The sequence below is a fragment of the Haplochromis burtoni genome, unplaced genomic scaffold (assembly GCF_018398535.1).
Source record: "Haplochromis burtoni strain Fernald_Lab_line unplaced genomic scaffold, NCSU_Asbu1 Contig_382, whole genome shotgun sequence".
NCBI lineage: Eukaryota > Metazoa > Chordata > Actinopteri > Cichliformes > Cichlidae > Haplochromis > Haplochromis burtoni.
Window position 1 is genome coordinate 313361 of NW_024582743.1, and position 17789 is coordinate 331149.

The window sequence follows — 17789 nt, forward strand, 5'->3', positions numbered from 1 at the left end:
CCTCTCAAGTCTTAAACTGGGTCCTAATTATTTATTTTTCTACTTTAAAATTACCTTCCAGAGCTTGTTTTTACATTTTTACCTCCTGTAGTGCCTTTGTGCTTTTTTCCCAACTTCCTGTGCATCAATACATCCTTTATATCCCCAGTTTTGAAAATGCGTGTGTAGTAAGTTTATAGTAACTAAATAAAAACATAAAAAAATGCAATAAACTACCCAGAACATCGATACAAAAATTATAAAAGGAAAAAAGTTGCATAAAATCCTTTCAAATCACAAAACATTATTTTGAGTGTGCACATAACTTTGTTTTTGAGATACACCCATTTTTATAAATTATAATAAAAATGAAAATAAAATGCAAACTGTGCACAATTTGCAAAAAGACAGTATGTACATGGAAATTCCATTTCCAAAAGTGCATAGTTCTCGGTGTCTGAGGAATTTAATTGAAATGAATATCTTTATTGTCATTGGTGCTTGAACAACAAAATTAACAAGTTGTCTTTGATCGGTGCTAAAAACCTTAAAATACCAATAAAACAACAGAACTTTACATTCATGACGTAGAAATGACGTATAGAAAGTCACAAATTCCTGCATTTCCTGGGAAAACCAGTTTTTACAGTTAATGCTGTGCATGAAACCATGTAATGGCTCATGCTGATTACATGATGATGTATGGGAGCAGAGGCGTGCTTGTTGGCTCAAGTACCAAAAACCGTAGTTTCTCTAATATCCACTAGAGGCTCACTCCAAAAGTGAGTCAGTCCCACAGTCAGGACTAAAAGAGAACCTGGGACTGTTGTGGAGATGAAACTAACATAGAGGAAAACTGAGTTAAATGTTTTATTGTGTCACTCTACCATAAAATGTCTTAAATTTTGTGTTTAAGGTATTTTAATTATGAATATCTACCTTTTGAATATGACTGGAAATAATGAAACGAAGCTTTAAACACCGATCATACGTAATGAAGAATTATCTTTTAGCTCACGGCACACCTGAGTTACCCTTTCTCTGCTGTATTCGGTAGCTTTCAGCTTCTTTGAGCTTCACCTGTGAGGGGACCACTTGTCAGACGTGATGATCTGATCTGTCCCGACAGCGGTAACCCCTCCCAAATGTGCAGGCCGGCACCGAAAACAAGCGCTGTGAATTATTTAGTGCTTGAACAGCGTTTAGTTTAGTTGCCGGTGCAGTTTGACTTCTGCAGGTTCACCTGGAACTCATTTACCTCAGGTCTCCTCTGCTCTAAGGGGTCGTTCTTTCTTTCTAATTTTCCTCCCTCCCTCCTGTTTCCTTCCACATGATAACCTTTGTGTTGTTTTCTCTCTCCTCTGGGTCGTCTGTGGAGAAACCCCCCTCCCCTCCGGTCATAACTGCCCATAATCACAGCTCTTCTGTGAAAAGGCCAACAAACAACAGCTGTAATCTTTCTTCTCCTTTTATGTTAGAAATGCATCACTGTGCTTCACTTTCCTGCCTCCCACCCCCGCCGTCATTTCCCCCTCATGCCTGCTGAAATTATGGCTCAACACCACCGACTGCCCCCACCGTGTGTGTGTGTGTGTGTGTGTGTGTCCTCCCCTGCTGGGTGTAATGGTGGATAATGACCATGAAATGTCAGACTATCAACCCAAACATTTCACCCAGCTGACGTGTGTGTGTGTGTGTGTGTGTGTGGTTGATGTTGGTTTGTTCAGAAGCTATTCTGCTGAATGTGCTGATCTGTGAATGTTTGTGTTCATGAGGAAAAACGACTGTATCCAGACTTTGGAGCTTGCAAGAATGATGTTTTAGGTCTTCAAACCTGAGGCTGAAGCTTTGCCAGGATCCAGGAAGTCAGTTTACTGGAACTCTGAGTTTGTTAATCCTGAGCTCAGGGAAACCGGAACTCTGAGTCAGGTGCCTCAGTTCCTCTGTGACTCCTCCCCCTCCTGCTGCACCTGAATTTAATGACAGCGTTGATCTGCTCCTCTTCTCCCCCATCTAATCTTCTTCTTCTTCTCTCCCACCTTTTTCTGCACCTCATTCATTGCCTCGTCTTCCTCCTTCCTCTTCTTTTCCTTCTCAACTTTCTTCCCTCTGCGTGTCTCCCTTGACCACCCTCTCCTTATTCACGTCCTCCTCCTTTTTCCTTCCTCTCCTCTGCTGCCTTCATATCCTCCTCCTTCCATCTTCTTCCACTTTCTACTTCTCTGCCTCTGCCCTCTGTCCTGTTCTCCTTTTCCTCCTCAACTTCTTGTCCTTTTCCACCTGATTCTCTGCCACCTTCCCCTCCTCTACCAACTTCTTCTCCACCTTATTCTTCACCTCCTCTTCATCCTCGTTTTCTTCTCTGTCCTTGTCCTTCCCACGCATTATCCTCCTGCCCATTCTTCTGTCTCCTCTTTTTGTTTTCTGCACAAATTCAAGCTAACTGTATCTCTCCTCATTTACTTAAATGATCTCATGCCTGATCCGCCTTTCTCTCTTGCTCCTGTCACTGTGTCTTTAACTCCATGTCCTCCTGCTGGATCTGTTTTGTAGTCGAGTCGTGTTTGACTCTAAGAAAGCTGCTCTTTGATCAGGAGAACAATTTCAATTCTGACTCTCTCACCTAGTTCTGAAGCCATGTTTCCTCACATCACACCGGCCTGCTTCATGTCTGAATTTTTATGTGTTCATAAATGTTTCTTCATTCTCAGACTTAAATATTACAGACCGCACTCCACTGTAGAGATAAATAGTGCTGCAGACTGCCTTTAGATGGCAGTGTTACTCCACCAAAATGGAGCCTCCCTCACACAGACACAGGGATGAGGCTCCAGTATCCGGAAAAATCAAAGGCATCTATGAAAATAAGAACTAACTTCTTAGTCTGAAGCCAGAAACCAGAATTAAAATGATCCGAGCAGGAGTCTAGCCATTCTTTGAATAAAATACTTCATAAACGTCCTCAAATGTATGTTTTTCTGTGTATGCACCAGCGTACCAGGAAGCTGTCTAATAGACCGATAATAGTGCCGAGATTTATCTACTTCACATCTTTTTTTTTTTTTTTTTTTTTTTTTTTCATTTAAATGTAAATGATAAGAAAAAAATAAACTGACAAGTAAAAAGATCAAAATGAGCCCAGATTTGATTCAGGTTATGACATGTTTGAAGAATACACTGAATTTATGAGCACATCACTGTTGTCAGCACCACTTTTCAAACGCACACAAAGACATACAACACGTCAGCCCTCAGGGAGGACCAGCCTGTCAAAGGTAGGTGTGTGTGTGTGTGTGTGTGTGTGTCCCAGCTGCAGGTGTATTGTGTCTCTCGGTCAGTCAGGACGTGTCTTTACCGCTAATTATTGTTCTCGCCCACAAAGTCACATCCAGCTCGATACAAAGAGCTTCAGGCAAAAGAAAAAAAAAAAGTGCAACAAAATGACCAGTGATCAGTGAAGGTACAAATATGAAAATAATACCAGAATTTCACGCAAAGTCAATCAGTATTCAGTGATCCAGATACAAAACAAGTTATCACATAAAAGAATCAGTTCATCGTCACTTCTCTGTGCGCTGATTCATAGCTTGTGCTACGAAATGTTAAACTTGGTAAGCTCACAGAGATTTAACTGTTTAGAAGAAATGAGTCTGTAAATATGTTTATATTGAAGATTTTTAACATAATTTTAAAAATATTGGCCCCAGTAGCACCAAATGCTTAACTTCATGCTCAACTTCAATGTATTTAAATTTCACATTTTTAAGTAAAAACTCATAATTTTCAATAGTTAAGTTTTTAAATTCACAAAGGAAAAAAACGACAACTGATAAGTTTTTACGGAAAAAGAAGGCAAAGAATATCAGACCCCTTGGGGAACAAATGTCAAATTGACAAAACCAAGGCAAATTTTTGTAAAACACATGAGCAAATTTACACGATAGTGGTACATTGTCGAGGGGAAAGGGAAAACGGAGACAAAATTGGCAAATTATGAAAGAAATAAGTGCCATACTTACGAAAGTGACACTGCCAAATTTCTATGGAAAAATTTCATATTCACAAGAAAAATGGCAAATCTCGAAAGAAAAACGAGGCTTATTGCCGAGAGGAAAAAGCAAAGTTTGAAGTCTGTGTCTGTTTAAAGTCACTTTCCTGTAGTTTATTTTAAAATGTGGAGAGAAAATTAAACACGACATGATTATAACAGTGAGTTAACTCTAAACGCAAGTAAACAGGAGGAAGATTCGGTGAGGAATCAGATGTTTTCTCTTTCTTTAAGTATCTTTAAAGAAAGATTTGATGCAATGCTATGGTTACAAAGGTAAATGATAGACATGATGTGACGTGAGCTTAGACGTGAAAAGAAATGGGCTTAACTCTGGGTCTGAAAAGTGAAGTCGGTGCTTTCGTCCCTGAAACCTGCAGCCTGGGGAATGAGAACCGGGTTGCTTCACTTGATCTATGGGAAAATGAGCCTTCTGTGAGTTTCCTGAGAAGTTTATGGAGTCTATTGTTTGTCTTATTTAATGAAAAATCTTTGTTTTTGTAGATGTAGATTTTGGCCCCTTTAGAGTCAAACAGAATGATAGGGCAGGATGTGATGAGCTGTCATGTTTCTTTTCAAACACCATTGTGGTGATGGCGAAAAAGCTCTGTGATCTTAAGGCAAAAGGTTAAAAAAAAAAACCCCAAAAACATGTAGATAAAAATCCAGCTTTGGCCTTTTCTTTCCTCTTTATTTCCTCTCTTCATTCCTGTCTTAATCACCACCTCCTCCCTCACTTTCTCCTCCTCCTGTCTCCTCCCTTGGAATCGAAGTCTAACAGGATCAGTTTAATTGCAGTCATCAGCTCATTAACATGGAAACGAGAAGCAAACAGCTCCATGCACATGCTGTCTCTTCTAATACAATTAAAATTGAGCCGAGTGTTAATATTAGTGGCAATTACAGGTGTGTGTGTGTGTGTGTGTGTGTGTGTGTGTGTGTGTGTCATTTAAATAATGAGCTTTTGATGAGGAGCTCTTGAACTTCTTAATTAAATTTATATCGACAATGGATCATTTAAATATATTTATATATTTAATGTGAAAAGTGTCACACTGATTTTAAGCGCATGATTTTGTTTGTTCTCTCAGGTGGACACTTTATCTTATGGAGTCTCATATATTTGGCTTTTTTTTTTTGTGCTAATAGTTAGTGCTATTTAATGTTCTTGAAACTGAACTCTGTCTTTCCACCAGGGCAACTTACCAAAATATTCCCACAATGCCTTGGTGGTCCAGGCGATGAAGACCAACCTGACAGACCCTGACATGCATGTGCTGTTCTTCGACGTGGAGGCGGTGATCATCCAGCTGCTGACGGAGGAAGCTCAGAGGCCGAACCCCATGCTGGTGTCCCCGGAGACGCTACAGAAGAGCCAAGCTGGGGCTGATAAGGGCGGGTCCTTGTTGGCTCATAAAATCTTCAAACAGGTCCATAAACACCAAAAAAAAATTCCACTAATGAAGGTCTTTTATTAATGTATTATTTTTGTTTTTCATGTAAATAATTTCTCCTAAAACCAGGTGAAGGAGACCATGAAAGAGACCATTAAGGAGCACCTATTAGATGAAGACGAGGATGAAGAGGAGGAGATGAGGAGGCGCGAGGAGAAGTCCAAGTCTCTCAGTCTCCTGGAGTATAACCTGACGATGGACACAGCCAAGCTCTTCATGTCCTGCCTGCACGCCTGGGGTCTCAACGAACAGCTGGACACCATCTGTCTGGAGCGACTGGGCATGCTCAGACCACACTGCCCCATCTCCTTCGGCTTGATCTCCAGAGGAGGCCACATGTCTCTCATGTTGCCCACCTTCAAGGTAACTGTCTGTTATCACCTGGGTTCCAGGTGTCTTTCCATGAAAGACATATCGTTGAGCATGGAGCATTTAAAAAGCTAAATCAATAGTTTGATAACAGGGCACCTGAAAATAAGAACCTCTTCTCTTTGTATAACTCCATTTCCCAGGAGTCTTTGCTTCGTCAGCTTTCCCTGGCAACAGGTCGGAAGCTATCTCTGTCAGACATAGTGGGGAAGGGGACATATGGTGTGTCGAGGGCTGTCACCACACATCACCTCCTCTCCGTCATCTCACTGGCCAACACTCTGATGGGCATGACCAACGCCACCTTTGTTGGAGAGCACATGAAGAAAGCACCGGCCAGGTAACAAACACACATGGACTAACTCTTAAAAGTGATTTATTTTTTATATTTGAACTCTTATATTCAGAAGAGTTGGTTGAGCCCAAACTAAAGCTAAAAAAGTAAGAATGTTGGATGTATGATCTTGCAATGCTGTGATTGCAGCCATTCCCCAACTCTCTGTGAATGGTACTCATGGTCTTTGATCAGTGGGTTTTGGTCAGTGGTTGTTGATCAATGGTCATGAGAATTTTCTTAATTAAGATTAAGGAACTCTCCTCCGAGCCCATTGTTCCTTCAGTGGGCTGGTTTCCGTCATTATGCAAATGTACTGTTTATAAAATTGGGGAAACCTGCAGTCAGCTGAGACTGAAGAAGTTACTTGGATGAGTGATGAAACGTTTCTTCCACAAAACGCTACGTCCAGATGAACATAATCAACTTTTGGAGATTTACTTATCTGGACGATTGAGCATATGAATCAAGACGAAATGTTGGATGTAGATTTACCTGGTCAGTACAAACTAATCTACAATGGCAGGATTTACTTCCTGTGGCTTTGCAACTTATGTTTTCATGTTAGCCATTTCTTGATACATGAATTGATAAAAGGTTTGAAATATTGATGTTCAATGATTGGATGAATGATAAATGGTTAAATGCACAGATGCATGGATAGAAAGTTAAAGGGCTAATTATATAGTTGGATGATTAAATGGTTGGGTGAAAGATGGTTGATGGATAAAAGATGTTTTGGGCATGGATGGATGGGAAGATTCGATGTCTATTAGATGGATAATGACATGGATATATGTTGGATGGATAAAGAAATGTTGGATGTGTGCATGAATGGATAGATGGTTTAGTCTGTGGATGGTATAATTGATAGATAAATACCTGAATAAATTATGCATGGATGGTTTGGTGGATAAATGTTGGATGAGTGGGTAGATGGCTAAATGGTTTGTTGGACTAACAGCTGGATGGAGGCAAAGTGGTTGGATGAATAGACGGTTGGATAGGTGGCATGTTGGTAGTTAATTACATAACTTTAAAAAAATATATATAATGTGCCATTAAATGAACCAAAAACAATATTAAAACTAAATGGAATGTGATTAATTCATATATTTATATTGTTAAGCTATCTTAACAATATAACAATATTACAATACATATGTAACGATACAAAAACATATGTAATGTTTTTGTTTTTACTCCCTTTGAACTTTCACATTTTATACATTACTGTCTACTTCTGTATTTACTTTTGATCTTTGTTCTTCTGTAGCTGCTCTGGCCCACGCTGAGTAAACAAAGCTGCAGCAAACTTGTTTCGTCTTCATGTGGCTTTTATAGGATTTAAATTTCAAACTTTGTTCATCAGCTAAAAACAAACAGCAATTTGTGGAAATCGGTCTGTTTCAACACCCTGAATTGTGCACAAAAATGTATCCACATTTGTTTTAAATGGATATCAGTTTATGAACCCAAGTTCATTTTATCTAGAATTATCAGGCTGATAACACACAATTCTGATTCCAGCTTAAAAAAACGATAGAACAACTGAAACTGCAGCAGAAACTGAACTCAAAGTGCAGGACATATACTATCCTACCACCAGCGGCTGAGCTCTGGCTACGTGTGTGTGTGTGTGTGTGGCTGATTGTTTAGTCTGTCTGAGCTCTCATTGTGCTGTGAAAGATTTAACACAGAGGTCGAGGTCCTGCTGCTGTAATACCAACACAACATTTCATCGTCCCGTCAACCCTGCTTCAAGGATAACTCTGCAGGGAGGGCGAGCAGCGAAGAGTCAGAGATGATAAAAACACAGGTCGAGGGGTAGTGAGGTGTTTGATCAGCCTTCATAAGTTTTCAGTCTATAATTGACTTATTTTTGTGGTTAAAATATATTTTTCCTGCCATATGTCCAGCTTTACAATGATAAATATTCAAATTAAACATGGACAAAGTTCTTTTTTTCTTTTAAACTGTGAATTCAGAAATGAGCTGTCATGTATTTAGATTATGTAATTATCTTATATTTTATATATTTGTAATTTATATTTTAGTGTGATTTTATTTGTACTGCGATTTTACTGGAAAGCACTTTGGTGTACTTCGGTCTTAAAAATGTGCTATATAAATAAATTTTGATTGATTGATTGATGAGCTGGGATACATAACTGGAAATAAATACAAAAATACCAAAACAAGACAAAAGAAGAACCAGGCTGTTGTAATGGAATAAACACAAGTGATGCTGGGTTTGGGTGGGTGTGGTGGTGGTGATTCAAGAGTTGCAAGAGCTGTAAGTATTGTCAGAACACGGGGAAAAAAACACAAATCATAGATTTGGTTCACAACACAAACATTGCCTAAAGTAAAGTTTGCGTAAAGGTATGGGCAGTAAAACAACTCATTTCAGGCAAAATATTAGCTGACGGGCCCAATATAAGATAAATAAGGATTTTTTTTTTTTTGGTAACTGTGGATCAGGCAAACCTCTATTAGAACCCAAAACCAAAAATTACAGAGCTTTACTTTAGTACTTTAGTCCCTGTAAAGTTTCGTCCTCTCAGTACTTTCGATGTCATTTTTAAACTCTTTCCCCCATAAAGACGACATTTGAGGACATCGGCTGTTCCCATAATGACATGTTTTGACACCTCAGGATCTGTCAATAAAAACGTGGTTTGATGAAAAAAATTTTCCAAGGGTAATTGCCACCCTGATGCAAACTTAGTCATTTTGTTCAGTGAGCATACCTGTAATATGACAGAAACCAGTTCTGAAAAGAGCTTTAATGGTTACTCCTAAATAGGTTTTCAAGGGCTAAAGGGTTAAACCCCCTTATGTCTCCTAGGTTAGGGTGGAAAGTACAGCTTGGATTCTAATCGTCATTAGAGTCTTGTCTAATATAAGTGACATAAAAGTCAGCTGTAAGGTGTCCTCAGTGTCAGTCCTGGGTCAGTTCTGAAATCCTTGAAATAGAGTAAACTCAACAATACTGTAAAGTCATGATGACTTTTTCCCTCACAATCAAATCTGAAGTCCTTACAGCCAGAGCTAAAGCCCCATCAACTTATACAATGATAAGTTTGAATCTCCTTAACATTCAAAGGAGCAGGTCAAATCATCTAATTTTGCCTCCTGGGTGCATCCGTCTCGAGGTTTAAAAGAACATGCTAGATATTCTATATCTCATCTGGGCTGGAAACACGTAGGGATCACAAAGAAGGGACTGGGGAATGTTACTGAGGTGAAGGACGTCTTGAATTAGCCTGCTGCCAAATTCCAGAAAGCAGAAGAAAACTGGTGGCTGGATGTCAAAGTTAAAATCAAATCAAGTGTTTTTCTATTTGACTCCTTCTACCATTGCATCCTGTCATTGGTGGCATTGCTGATGTCACGCTATTATCAGATTACCTTTCTGAGTAAGAAATTAAAGGAAGTCAAACTTTGTGGAGTAGATACAGTCACAGCATGAAAAGTAAAAAGCAGAAGAACAAAAGACGTCACTCATAGGCTGACTTTCCAGAGGAGTTTATTACTTTCACATAAACCCGTAGCTGTGCTTCTGTGGAGTGTCCAGATCAGAGGAGGTGATTGTGCAGCTACAAACAGAAGCTGAAGACTTCTTTATGAAGCTCAAACAAGGATCTTCTCTCTGGCCGTCTTCGCCTCGAAACTGCAGAACAGCAGTTGTGAATATTTGAAGTTGTTTTGGTTTTTGGCTTTTTCATGTTCCTCATCTTACATTTATGATAGTGGAAAAGCTTCCTCTCTGTGTGCTGGAGTTTGAAAAGAAGTATTCCTGAACTCTTTAAGAGTTTCAACAGCAGTTCCTTCACCTGCCTTTGCTTAGGCCTTCAGCTTGGCTGCCTGAGACGGGACTGAATTAGCCTCAACCAAACCTCATTTAAGTGATTTTTCTAAGTCAACGTCTATGATCATATTGCCTTTTTGTAGGAGTCTTTAGCTCTTTCTTCCTCAAAACTATTTCTCTTGTCCAAACCTTTCATGTCATTGTCTTCACTTTGGGTGGATTCTGACAAGCTCCTTTTGGAAAACATGAGCTTTACCTTTTGGACATAAACTGTATAAAAGGTGGATCCTAGCCATGGTGCCATTTTGAAGCATCAGCATTGTGAATTCAGAATTAATGACCTCTATAGTTTCACACTTTGCAGAGTGATCCAGTGGACCTGATTGGACCCTTTGGATTTTGTTTGTCAACTGCACAGGGATGAATTGGTACATTTGGACGTTTTACAGATATGGTTGTAGGAAGCTGGCAGGTTGAAGACTTTGTACATTTCTCACTTCAGAATTATTGTACATAGTTTGTTTTGTAACCAGCTGTAAAAGACTAATAGGTTATTGTCATCATCCTCCTGTGTGGACGGGCGATGTGGACATCCAAGTTTGTGAATAGGTGTATCTACTAAAAATCTTGGACAAGTTTGAATCTCATTGGCCTCGACCTCAAGGAAAGAGTTCAGAGGTCAAGTTTTCTTAAAATCTTGTGAATGCAATAACTTGAGAACAAGGCGATGTGGGATTTTGAAACTGATACCATAGGTGTATCTAGTAGGAGGCTGATGGGTACCACTGACCGCTGCCAGTATTGTTTTTATTTGGTTTTGTTTCAGTTTTAGATTATTCTCATTTGTATCATGTCTAGTTTTTAATTTTTCTTTTCTGTTTACTAAAATATTGTGGTCCTGCTGCAATTTTAAATAACCAAGAGTTGGGGATGGCCACATTTTTACTAGGCGTGACCAGGATGGGCAAAGTTAGAAAGGAGTATGTTAGAGGGACAGCTCAGGTTGAACGGTCGGGAGAGATAATTTATTTTTGAGTAATTTCTTCATGTACATCTACGCTGTATGTAAAGAAAATGCCCGTGTGACATCTGGGACACAGTGTGACTAAGAACTCTCTTTTTGTTCTTAACTTATGGCTTTTAAAAAAAAAAAAAAAATCGAGATATATATCTTATATCGCCATCCAGCTAAAAAATATAGAGATATGAATTTTGGGTCATATCGCCCAGCCCTAGCTGAGATTATTTGGACATGTGCACAGGAGTGGATATTTTGGGCAAACAATGATGAAGATGAAGAACCAGGCAGGAGGAAAACAGGAAGACGTATGTATGTAGTGAAAGAAGACATGCAGAGGGTTTGTGCGACAGAGTAGGACACTGGGAAGGCTAAGATGTAGGCAGATGAGCCACTGTGGCGACCTCCAAAGGCTGAAAAAAGGGGCTGTTTGGCATTTCTATCAGTCATTTTCCCAGGTAAAGCAGCTTGGTTGAAGTTAAAACACCAGTAAACCACCTGTTTGCTTTTCTACACATTAAACTGATCCAATCTTTTTTTGCTGCTTCTGGTGACATTACGGTAAATTGTTCTTTTATATTGTTCATTTAATTATGAATTTTATTTAAAAATTGATTTTATATGGATTTCTATTTTTGTGGATAAAGGTAACTTTTCTGTATGCCAGTGGGGGAAAATGCTATGTTAATCACTGATCTTGTTTTAGTCTTCTATAATATTTTGGCACAAGCACATCTGGCTTTAGTGCATGTGTGAAGAGCTTTCTAACATAGGAACTCTGAGTGCAGTCCAGGATATTTGCAGAAGGACAAAAAGTAATTATTTGATCTTGTCTTTATGAGCTGTGACCACTGTCCTGCCTCTTTAAAGAATTTTGTCTTTTTTGTCGTTTTTTTTTTTTCTTTCTTTTTTAAAATGGAGCTTTCTGGATGTGTTTTTGTTCCCCGACAACTGCAATTGATCACCCAGTGGATTGTTGTATTGGAAGTGTTTGTGTGTCTCTGAAAGTTAGACGCCTCCAGTCTGTTCACAGAGGACTGTGTCCTCCAACCAAAATTCAATAGGCTGGAGCCTGAAAAAAAAACAACACACACACACACACACACACACACACACACACACACACACACACACACACTCACACACACACACACACACACACTCTCTCTCTCAGCTGGTTTCAGGAAAAAGAAATAAGAATCTTGCGTATGTGAACTCCTGGTTTTTATGAATGCATGTGTTTCTGTGTGTTTCTGTGTGTTTCTTTGAATTTTAGTGGTGTGTGAGTGTGTCTCTGTGTGTCTCTCTGTCTGTGCATTGGCCCATCTCTCTGCTCCCTGCTGCTTTAATATTTCATGCCCTCTCTTTGTGATCCTCCTCCAGGCCTCCCAGACCAGGAGGAACCCCGGAGACTCCTCGCCGGACGCCTGCCGCCCCCCCTCAGCCCTCCAACCCGGCGCTACAGGCCCAGATCAAACAAGGTAACTACAAAAGGAGGTGGCGCTCGCTTCGAACACCCCTGGGGCCCTGCGGGGAGGGAAGGAGGGAGGTGGGGTTTGATAATGCAGCCCACTGGCAATAAAACCCACCGAGGGTTGAAGAAAAGAAACAAAAATATCACAGGAGGAAGCTGCTGTTGTTTCCAAAGTCAGCAGGTCTTTAAAGGGCTCTCTTGCAGTTGTTGAACTTCAAAGTACAAACATATGACTGCAGCTTTGCATCTGGGTTCTCTGGAAATGAATTTGATCCATGAAAGACCGCATCTGACACTGGGTAAACTCAGACTGTGCTCTGATAAGGGTAGCATGGGTGGCAGTGGTCCGAATAAGTCTGAGTTTGTGCACTACAAACCCTGTGAGAAGAGTGAAGAAACAAAACTAAATACAGGACGAATTACGCTGGGCTATGGGCAGAATTTGTTGTTTGTCTTAGTGAGTGCTCTGTTACAGTTTGTGTGCTGTGCATCCCAGCATGCAAAGCGTACAAAGCATTCCTGTTTACAGGAAGAAGTTTATATGAAACTGGGTCAGATTGAGGTCGGATCATGTTCTCACTACGAATGAGCCATTCTGTAGTTTTCAGTGTTAGGCCAGGGGGTTTCTTCTGAATTAGGTTAAAAGCAAATGAAGTCATGTTCAAAATCAGTGTTAAAAAACAAAACAAAACCCCACAGGCACATTTTCGGAATAATGCTTGCACCTCAGTGTTGGGTTTTTTTATTTTTTCTTTGCCTTAATGATTTTGTGAATAAAATGTACTTTGTTTATCCCAAATTTGGGGAAATGGCTGTTTTTTTTTGTTTTTTTTTGTTGATTTTATCGGCATGAAAAAATACAAAAAAAATAAAAAATAACCCTCCAAAAACAGTAACAAAGAACAAACACAAAAAAGCAGCTCATAAAAAAAAAAAAAAAATTGTATTTGTGTTTGATGTTAGAAGCACAGCTGTTAGAAAAAGTATTGAGTAAGTGGTGCAGAGGTAGGTGTCCATTAATTATCCATAGTCCTTCACCACAGCGGAGTCATTTGGATGACCTCTACGTTAGTTAGTGGTGAAATCCAAACAAACTTTTACTCTCTTTGAGTTGATCTAGTCTCCTCCAGGAGGGTTGGAAAAATGGCAGCAGAAGAAGTAAAGTGGTAAATGGACTGTGCTTAGGAAGTGCTTTTCTACTCACACTGAGCTTCATTACTACAAGACTCATTCACCCAGTCACACACACATTCTAGCAAGCGCTTTTGTTTCTTTGCCTAACATTGAGTCACACACACACTTCAGTGGATGCAGCTCATGGTTCAGTGTCTTGCCCAATAATACTTTGACATATAGACTAAAGGAGCCAGGGATAGAACTACTGTCGTTCCAGTTAGTAGATCAGAGGGATGTCACCAGAACCAATACTTACGGTACGGTTCCAATGCGGTTCATCATGAAAGATGAAGTGGCTTTTGAGGGGCTTGGAAAGTTTATAGAGGCTTGAAATTTGGCACACACCTCCAAATGGATGAAGGCTTTGTTGTTATGTAACCATTTTCCTTTAATAGCGCAAAATGGCTCCACAGCGCCCCCTACAATATTTCAAAACATCAGCCCCTGCTCTGTGTTTCATCTATGAGTCTGAAACCTGGTAAGCTTATGTAAGATATCAAGATGTACAAAAAAGTCTCTTGGAGCAATATCCCAAATCCAACAGGAAGTCAGCCATTTTAAAATTAATGTGTAATTTTGACGACATTTTCCCCCCTTTTCAGGCCTCATACTTTGACGAACTCCTCCAAGGGATTTCATCATATTGAAGCATTCTTCAGTGTGTAGAATCTAAAGACCTTTGTGATGTTAAATTGCGAAGCTTTTTACGTTCAGGGAAACGGGGTGGTCATGGCGGCACGTAGAGTTTCAATCACTCGCAAAAAGCAGTAATCTGCTGTCACTAAAAAACACAATGTCCAATCTCTCCCAAAGGTCGCAGGTGTGATGAGACTCGAGCTTGGAAATGTTTGTTATGCTATTTGTCAATAATGGTTAGAGTGCCACCTAGTGGCATGACTATAATCCAGGTTGAATAAGATGAAATGTTAGCTGGTGATTAAAAGCATGAAATCCATCAATGTGACATCACATCGGACGTGCCAGTTTGAGGTGTTGGCAGTGGCTCGACGTGCCGGGGGTGCGAGGGCCCTCATAACGCTGCTTGCAGCTTTAATTATTATTATTATTATTATTATTATTCAGGCAAAACAAGGGCCTTTTTGAGGGCCTAAACATGCTCAAAAACTCATGAAATTTTGCACACATGCCAGGTCTGGTGAAAAATTTTGTATTTTAATGGTTTTACATATGAGCACTGGGAAATGGCTCTAGAGCGCCACCTATGCCTTGTTAAATGCAGCCCTACGACCACATGGTTTGAGCTACATGTATGAAATTTGGCACACATGTGTATCATGCCAAGACGAACAAAAAAGTCTGTGGGCCCATTGACGCAAACCCAACAGGAAGTCCGCCATTTGGAAGAGAAGGTGACATTTTGGCTCTAATTTTGCCATTTCCATGCCTTGTACTTTAACGAACTCCTCCTTGGGATTTGGTCCTATAAGCTTCAAATTTGGACAGTGTCAACTACACCCTTGTGCCATGTTAAATTGCGGAGCTTTTGAGTTTTCACAATACTATGAGGCCGTGGCGCCATGGCGAATTTCGATGACTCGCCATGAAAATCTTATTGCCTCTCATTTTGTCATACATTTTCTGACCTTGACCAAAGTGAACACATATGATAAGGCTCCACCCCTGAACATATTTCAACTGCCATATTTTACATCAAGGACAGCGCCACCTAGTGGGAACAGGAAATGTCATGTTTTACACTTTGGGGTACAGTATAGTGATGGGTGACATCTGCAGCCTCAAATTTCTCCAGGAAAGCCTTAAGGAGTTGGTCTTGGGTTACAGTGAAAACTGTGAGTTTTCGCGAAAGGGTGTGACCCCAGCAGCATGGCGAACTTTGATGTCACGCCATGAAGAAACAAATTAGTATAACTCAATGAAATCCAGTCTGATCAGTACCAGACTTTACAGGCATGATGTCAGACCCGCCCTGAACAGATTGATGTGCCCATTGTCGGAAATACGGACAGCGCCACCTAGTGGCAACAGGAAATGTCATGGCTTTAATCTTTGTTGTACTGATTTTCACAGGTTCATCGTGGCCACCTCAAAAGCGGTGAATATCACCATCAGTCCCTCGTGATGCTTCAGTGCAAAAATTGTGACTTTAAACTGAACGGCGCACCCTGGTGGCAAGCGGTTCATCATGAAAGATGAAGTGGCTTTTGAGGGGCTTGGAAAGTTTATAGAGGCTTGAAATTTGGCACACACCTCCAAATGGATGAAGGCTTTGTTGTTATGTAACCATTTTCCTTGAATAGCGCAAAATGGCTCCACAGCGCCCCCTACAATATTTCAAAACATCAGCCCCTGCTCTGTGTTTCATCTATGAGTCTGAAACTTGGTAAGCTTATGTAAGATATCAAGATGTACAAAAAAGTCTCTTGGAGCAATATCCCAAATCCAACAGGAAGTCAGCCATTTTAAAATTAATGTGCAATTTTGGAACATTTTCCCCTCTTTTCAGGCTCTTCTTTGACGAACTCCTCCAAGGGATTTCATCAGATTGAACATTCTTCAGTGTGTGGAATCTCAAAGACCTTTGTGATGTTAAATTGCGAAGCTTTTTACGTTCAGGGAAACGGGGTGGTTATGGCGGCACGTAGATCTCAATCACTCGCCAAAACGCAGTAATCTGCTGTCACTCAAAATCTAATGTCCAATCTCTCCCAAAGGTCGCAGGCGTGATGAGACTCGAGCTTGGAAATGTTTGTTATGCCATTTGTCAGTAATGGTTAGAGCGCCACCTAGTGGGACGACTATAATGATGATTGAATGAGATGAAATGTTAGCTGGTGGTTAAATGCATGAATTCCATCAATGTGACATCAGATCGGAGGTGCTGGTTTAGGTGTTGGGCGTGGCTCGACGCGATGGGGTGCGAGGGCCCTCATAACGCTGCTTGCAGCTTTAATATTTATATTTAATTTCTTCATACATTCTTATATAGTTCTATATTGTGTATTGTGTATTTTGTTGTACAGTTATTTTATTTTCAACTTTAATTTATATATTTTATCTTATTCTCCCAGTTAAATTTACCCTTCATTCTAATTTGTGTTGTACAGTTATTTCATTTTTAACCTTAATTTATATTTTATTCCTTCCTAGTTAAATTTACCCTTTTTAATTTTTCATATTTATTTCCTATCTTATTCATAGCCTTTTCCTTTTTTGTTTTCTTTAGGTCACGAGCAGTTGTCCAAGCATTTCACTACATATCGTACTGTGTATGACTGTGTACGTGACAAATAAAATTTGAATTTGAATTTGAATTGTTACTCCTACTGATTTCCACTTACTCAGAGGCTGTGGGGTCAGGTGGTAGAGTGGGTCATCTACTAGCAGTCGGGTCCAATAACAGCAGACTTACACAATTCAACACCAAAACAAAATAATTATTCCACGTTCTTAAACTTGAACTAGTTTGTGTGGTGGAAAAGAAATGCCAACTGGTTGTAAAATGCTAACGTGGTGGCAGATCATTTATTTTAAATGGTAACATTTTTTTCTTGATTACACACAGTAATGTGTGATGTGGTAGGATGTTTGCAGAGTAGCCTACGAATATCACAGCTACATTATGTTAGCTTCAGCATTTAATGTGAGCCATTGCAAATATTTTAGCCTATGAAAAGAAGCGGACTTCATTTCAGTGCCAGCTGTTTTGGACAAAATGATGAACTGCATTTCAGGATAACGTAAGGAGGACAATATTTTGGATGTTGTTACTATGACCTGAAGCTTACTCAGCTTGAATTCTTTGAACATGTCTGGATTTTTTTTTAAGTGCTTCTCTGAACTGGAAGTATTTCCTCCCTTGGTCTGAAAAAGACAATAACATAATTTTCTCTTCACTTCTTGTGAATCCATTATCATCCCTTGGTAACCACCCCTCGAACACTGCCTTTCCTATCACTGAGTTAGAGCAGAGCTATCATGGAAACTGAGCAAATCTTTTGCTTTTGGGCCGTTTTCATTTTCAGCATCTACAGACAGTCTAGAACACTTGGGGTTGTATGGTGCCCCCGTCAGTTCTGGATATACAGCCTTGGTGGTACCAAAGAAAAACAAGTAACATTGCATTCACAGAATTTTGGTATCA

At 39.9% G+C, this 17789-nt stretch overlaps 1 protein-coding gene across 3 annotated transcripts in view; it reads left to right on the top strand.

Moving 5' to 3' along the window:
- Positions 1 to 17789, top strand: part of LOC102300574 (WD repeat-containing protein 7) — a 104751-nt gene that overhangs the window by 19714 nt on the left and 67248 nt on the right. For all 3 annotated transcript variants that reach the window (XM_005944381.2, XM_005944384.2, XM_005944383.2), the window contains exons 16-19: positions 5224 to 5457; positions 5551 to 5844; positions 5994 to 6190; positions 12400 to 12497. In XM_005944381.2, coding sequence (XP_005944443.1) covers positions 5224 to 5457; positions 5551 to 5844; positions 5994 to 6190; positions 12400 to 12497 — 823 coding nt within the window. The remainder of the gene's footprint in view (positions 1 to 5223; positions 5458 to 5550; positions 5845 to 5993; positions 6191 to 12399; positions 12498 to 17789) is intronic.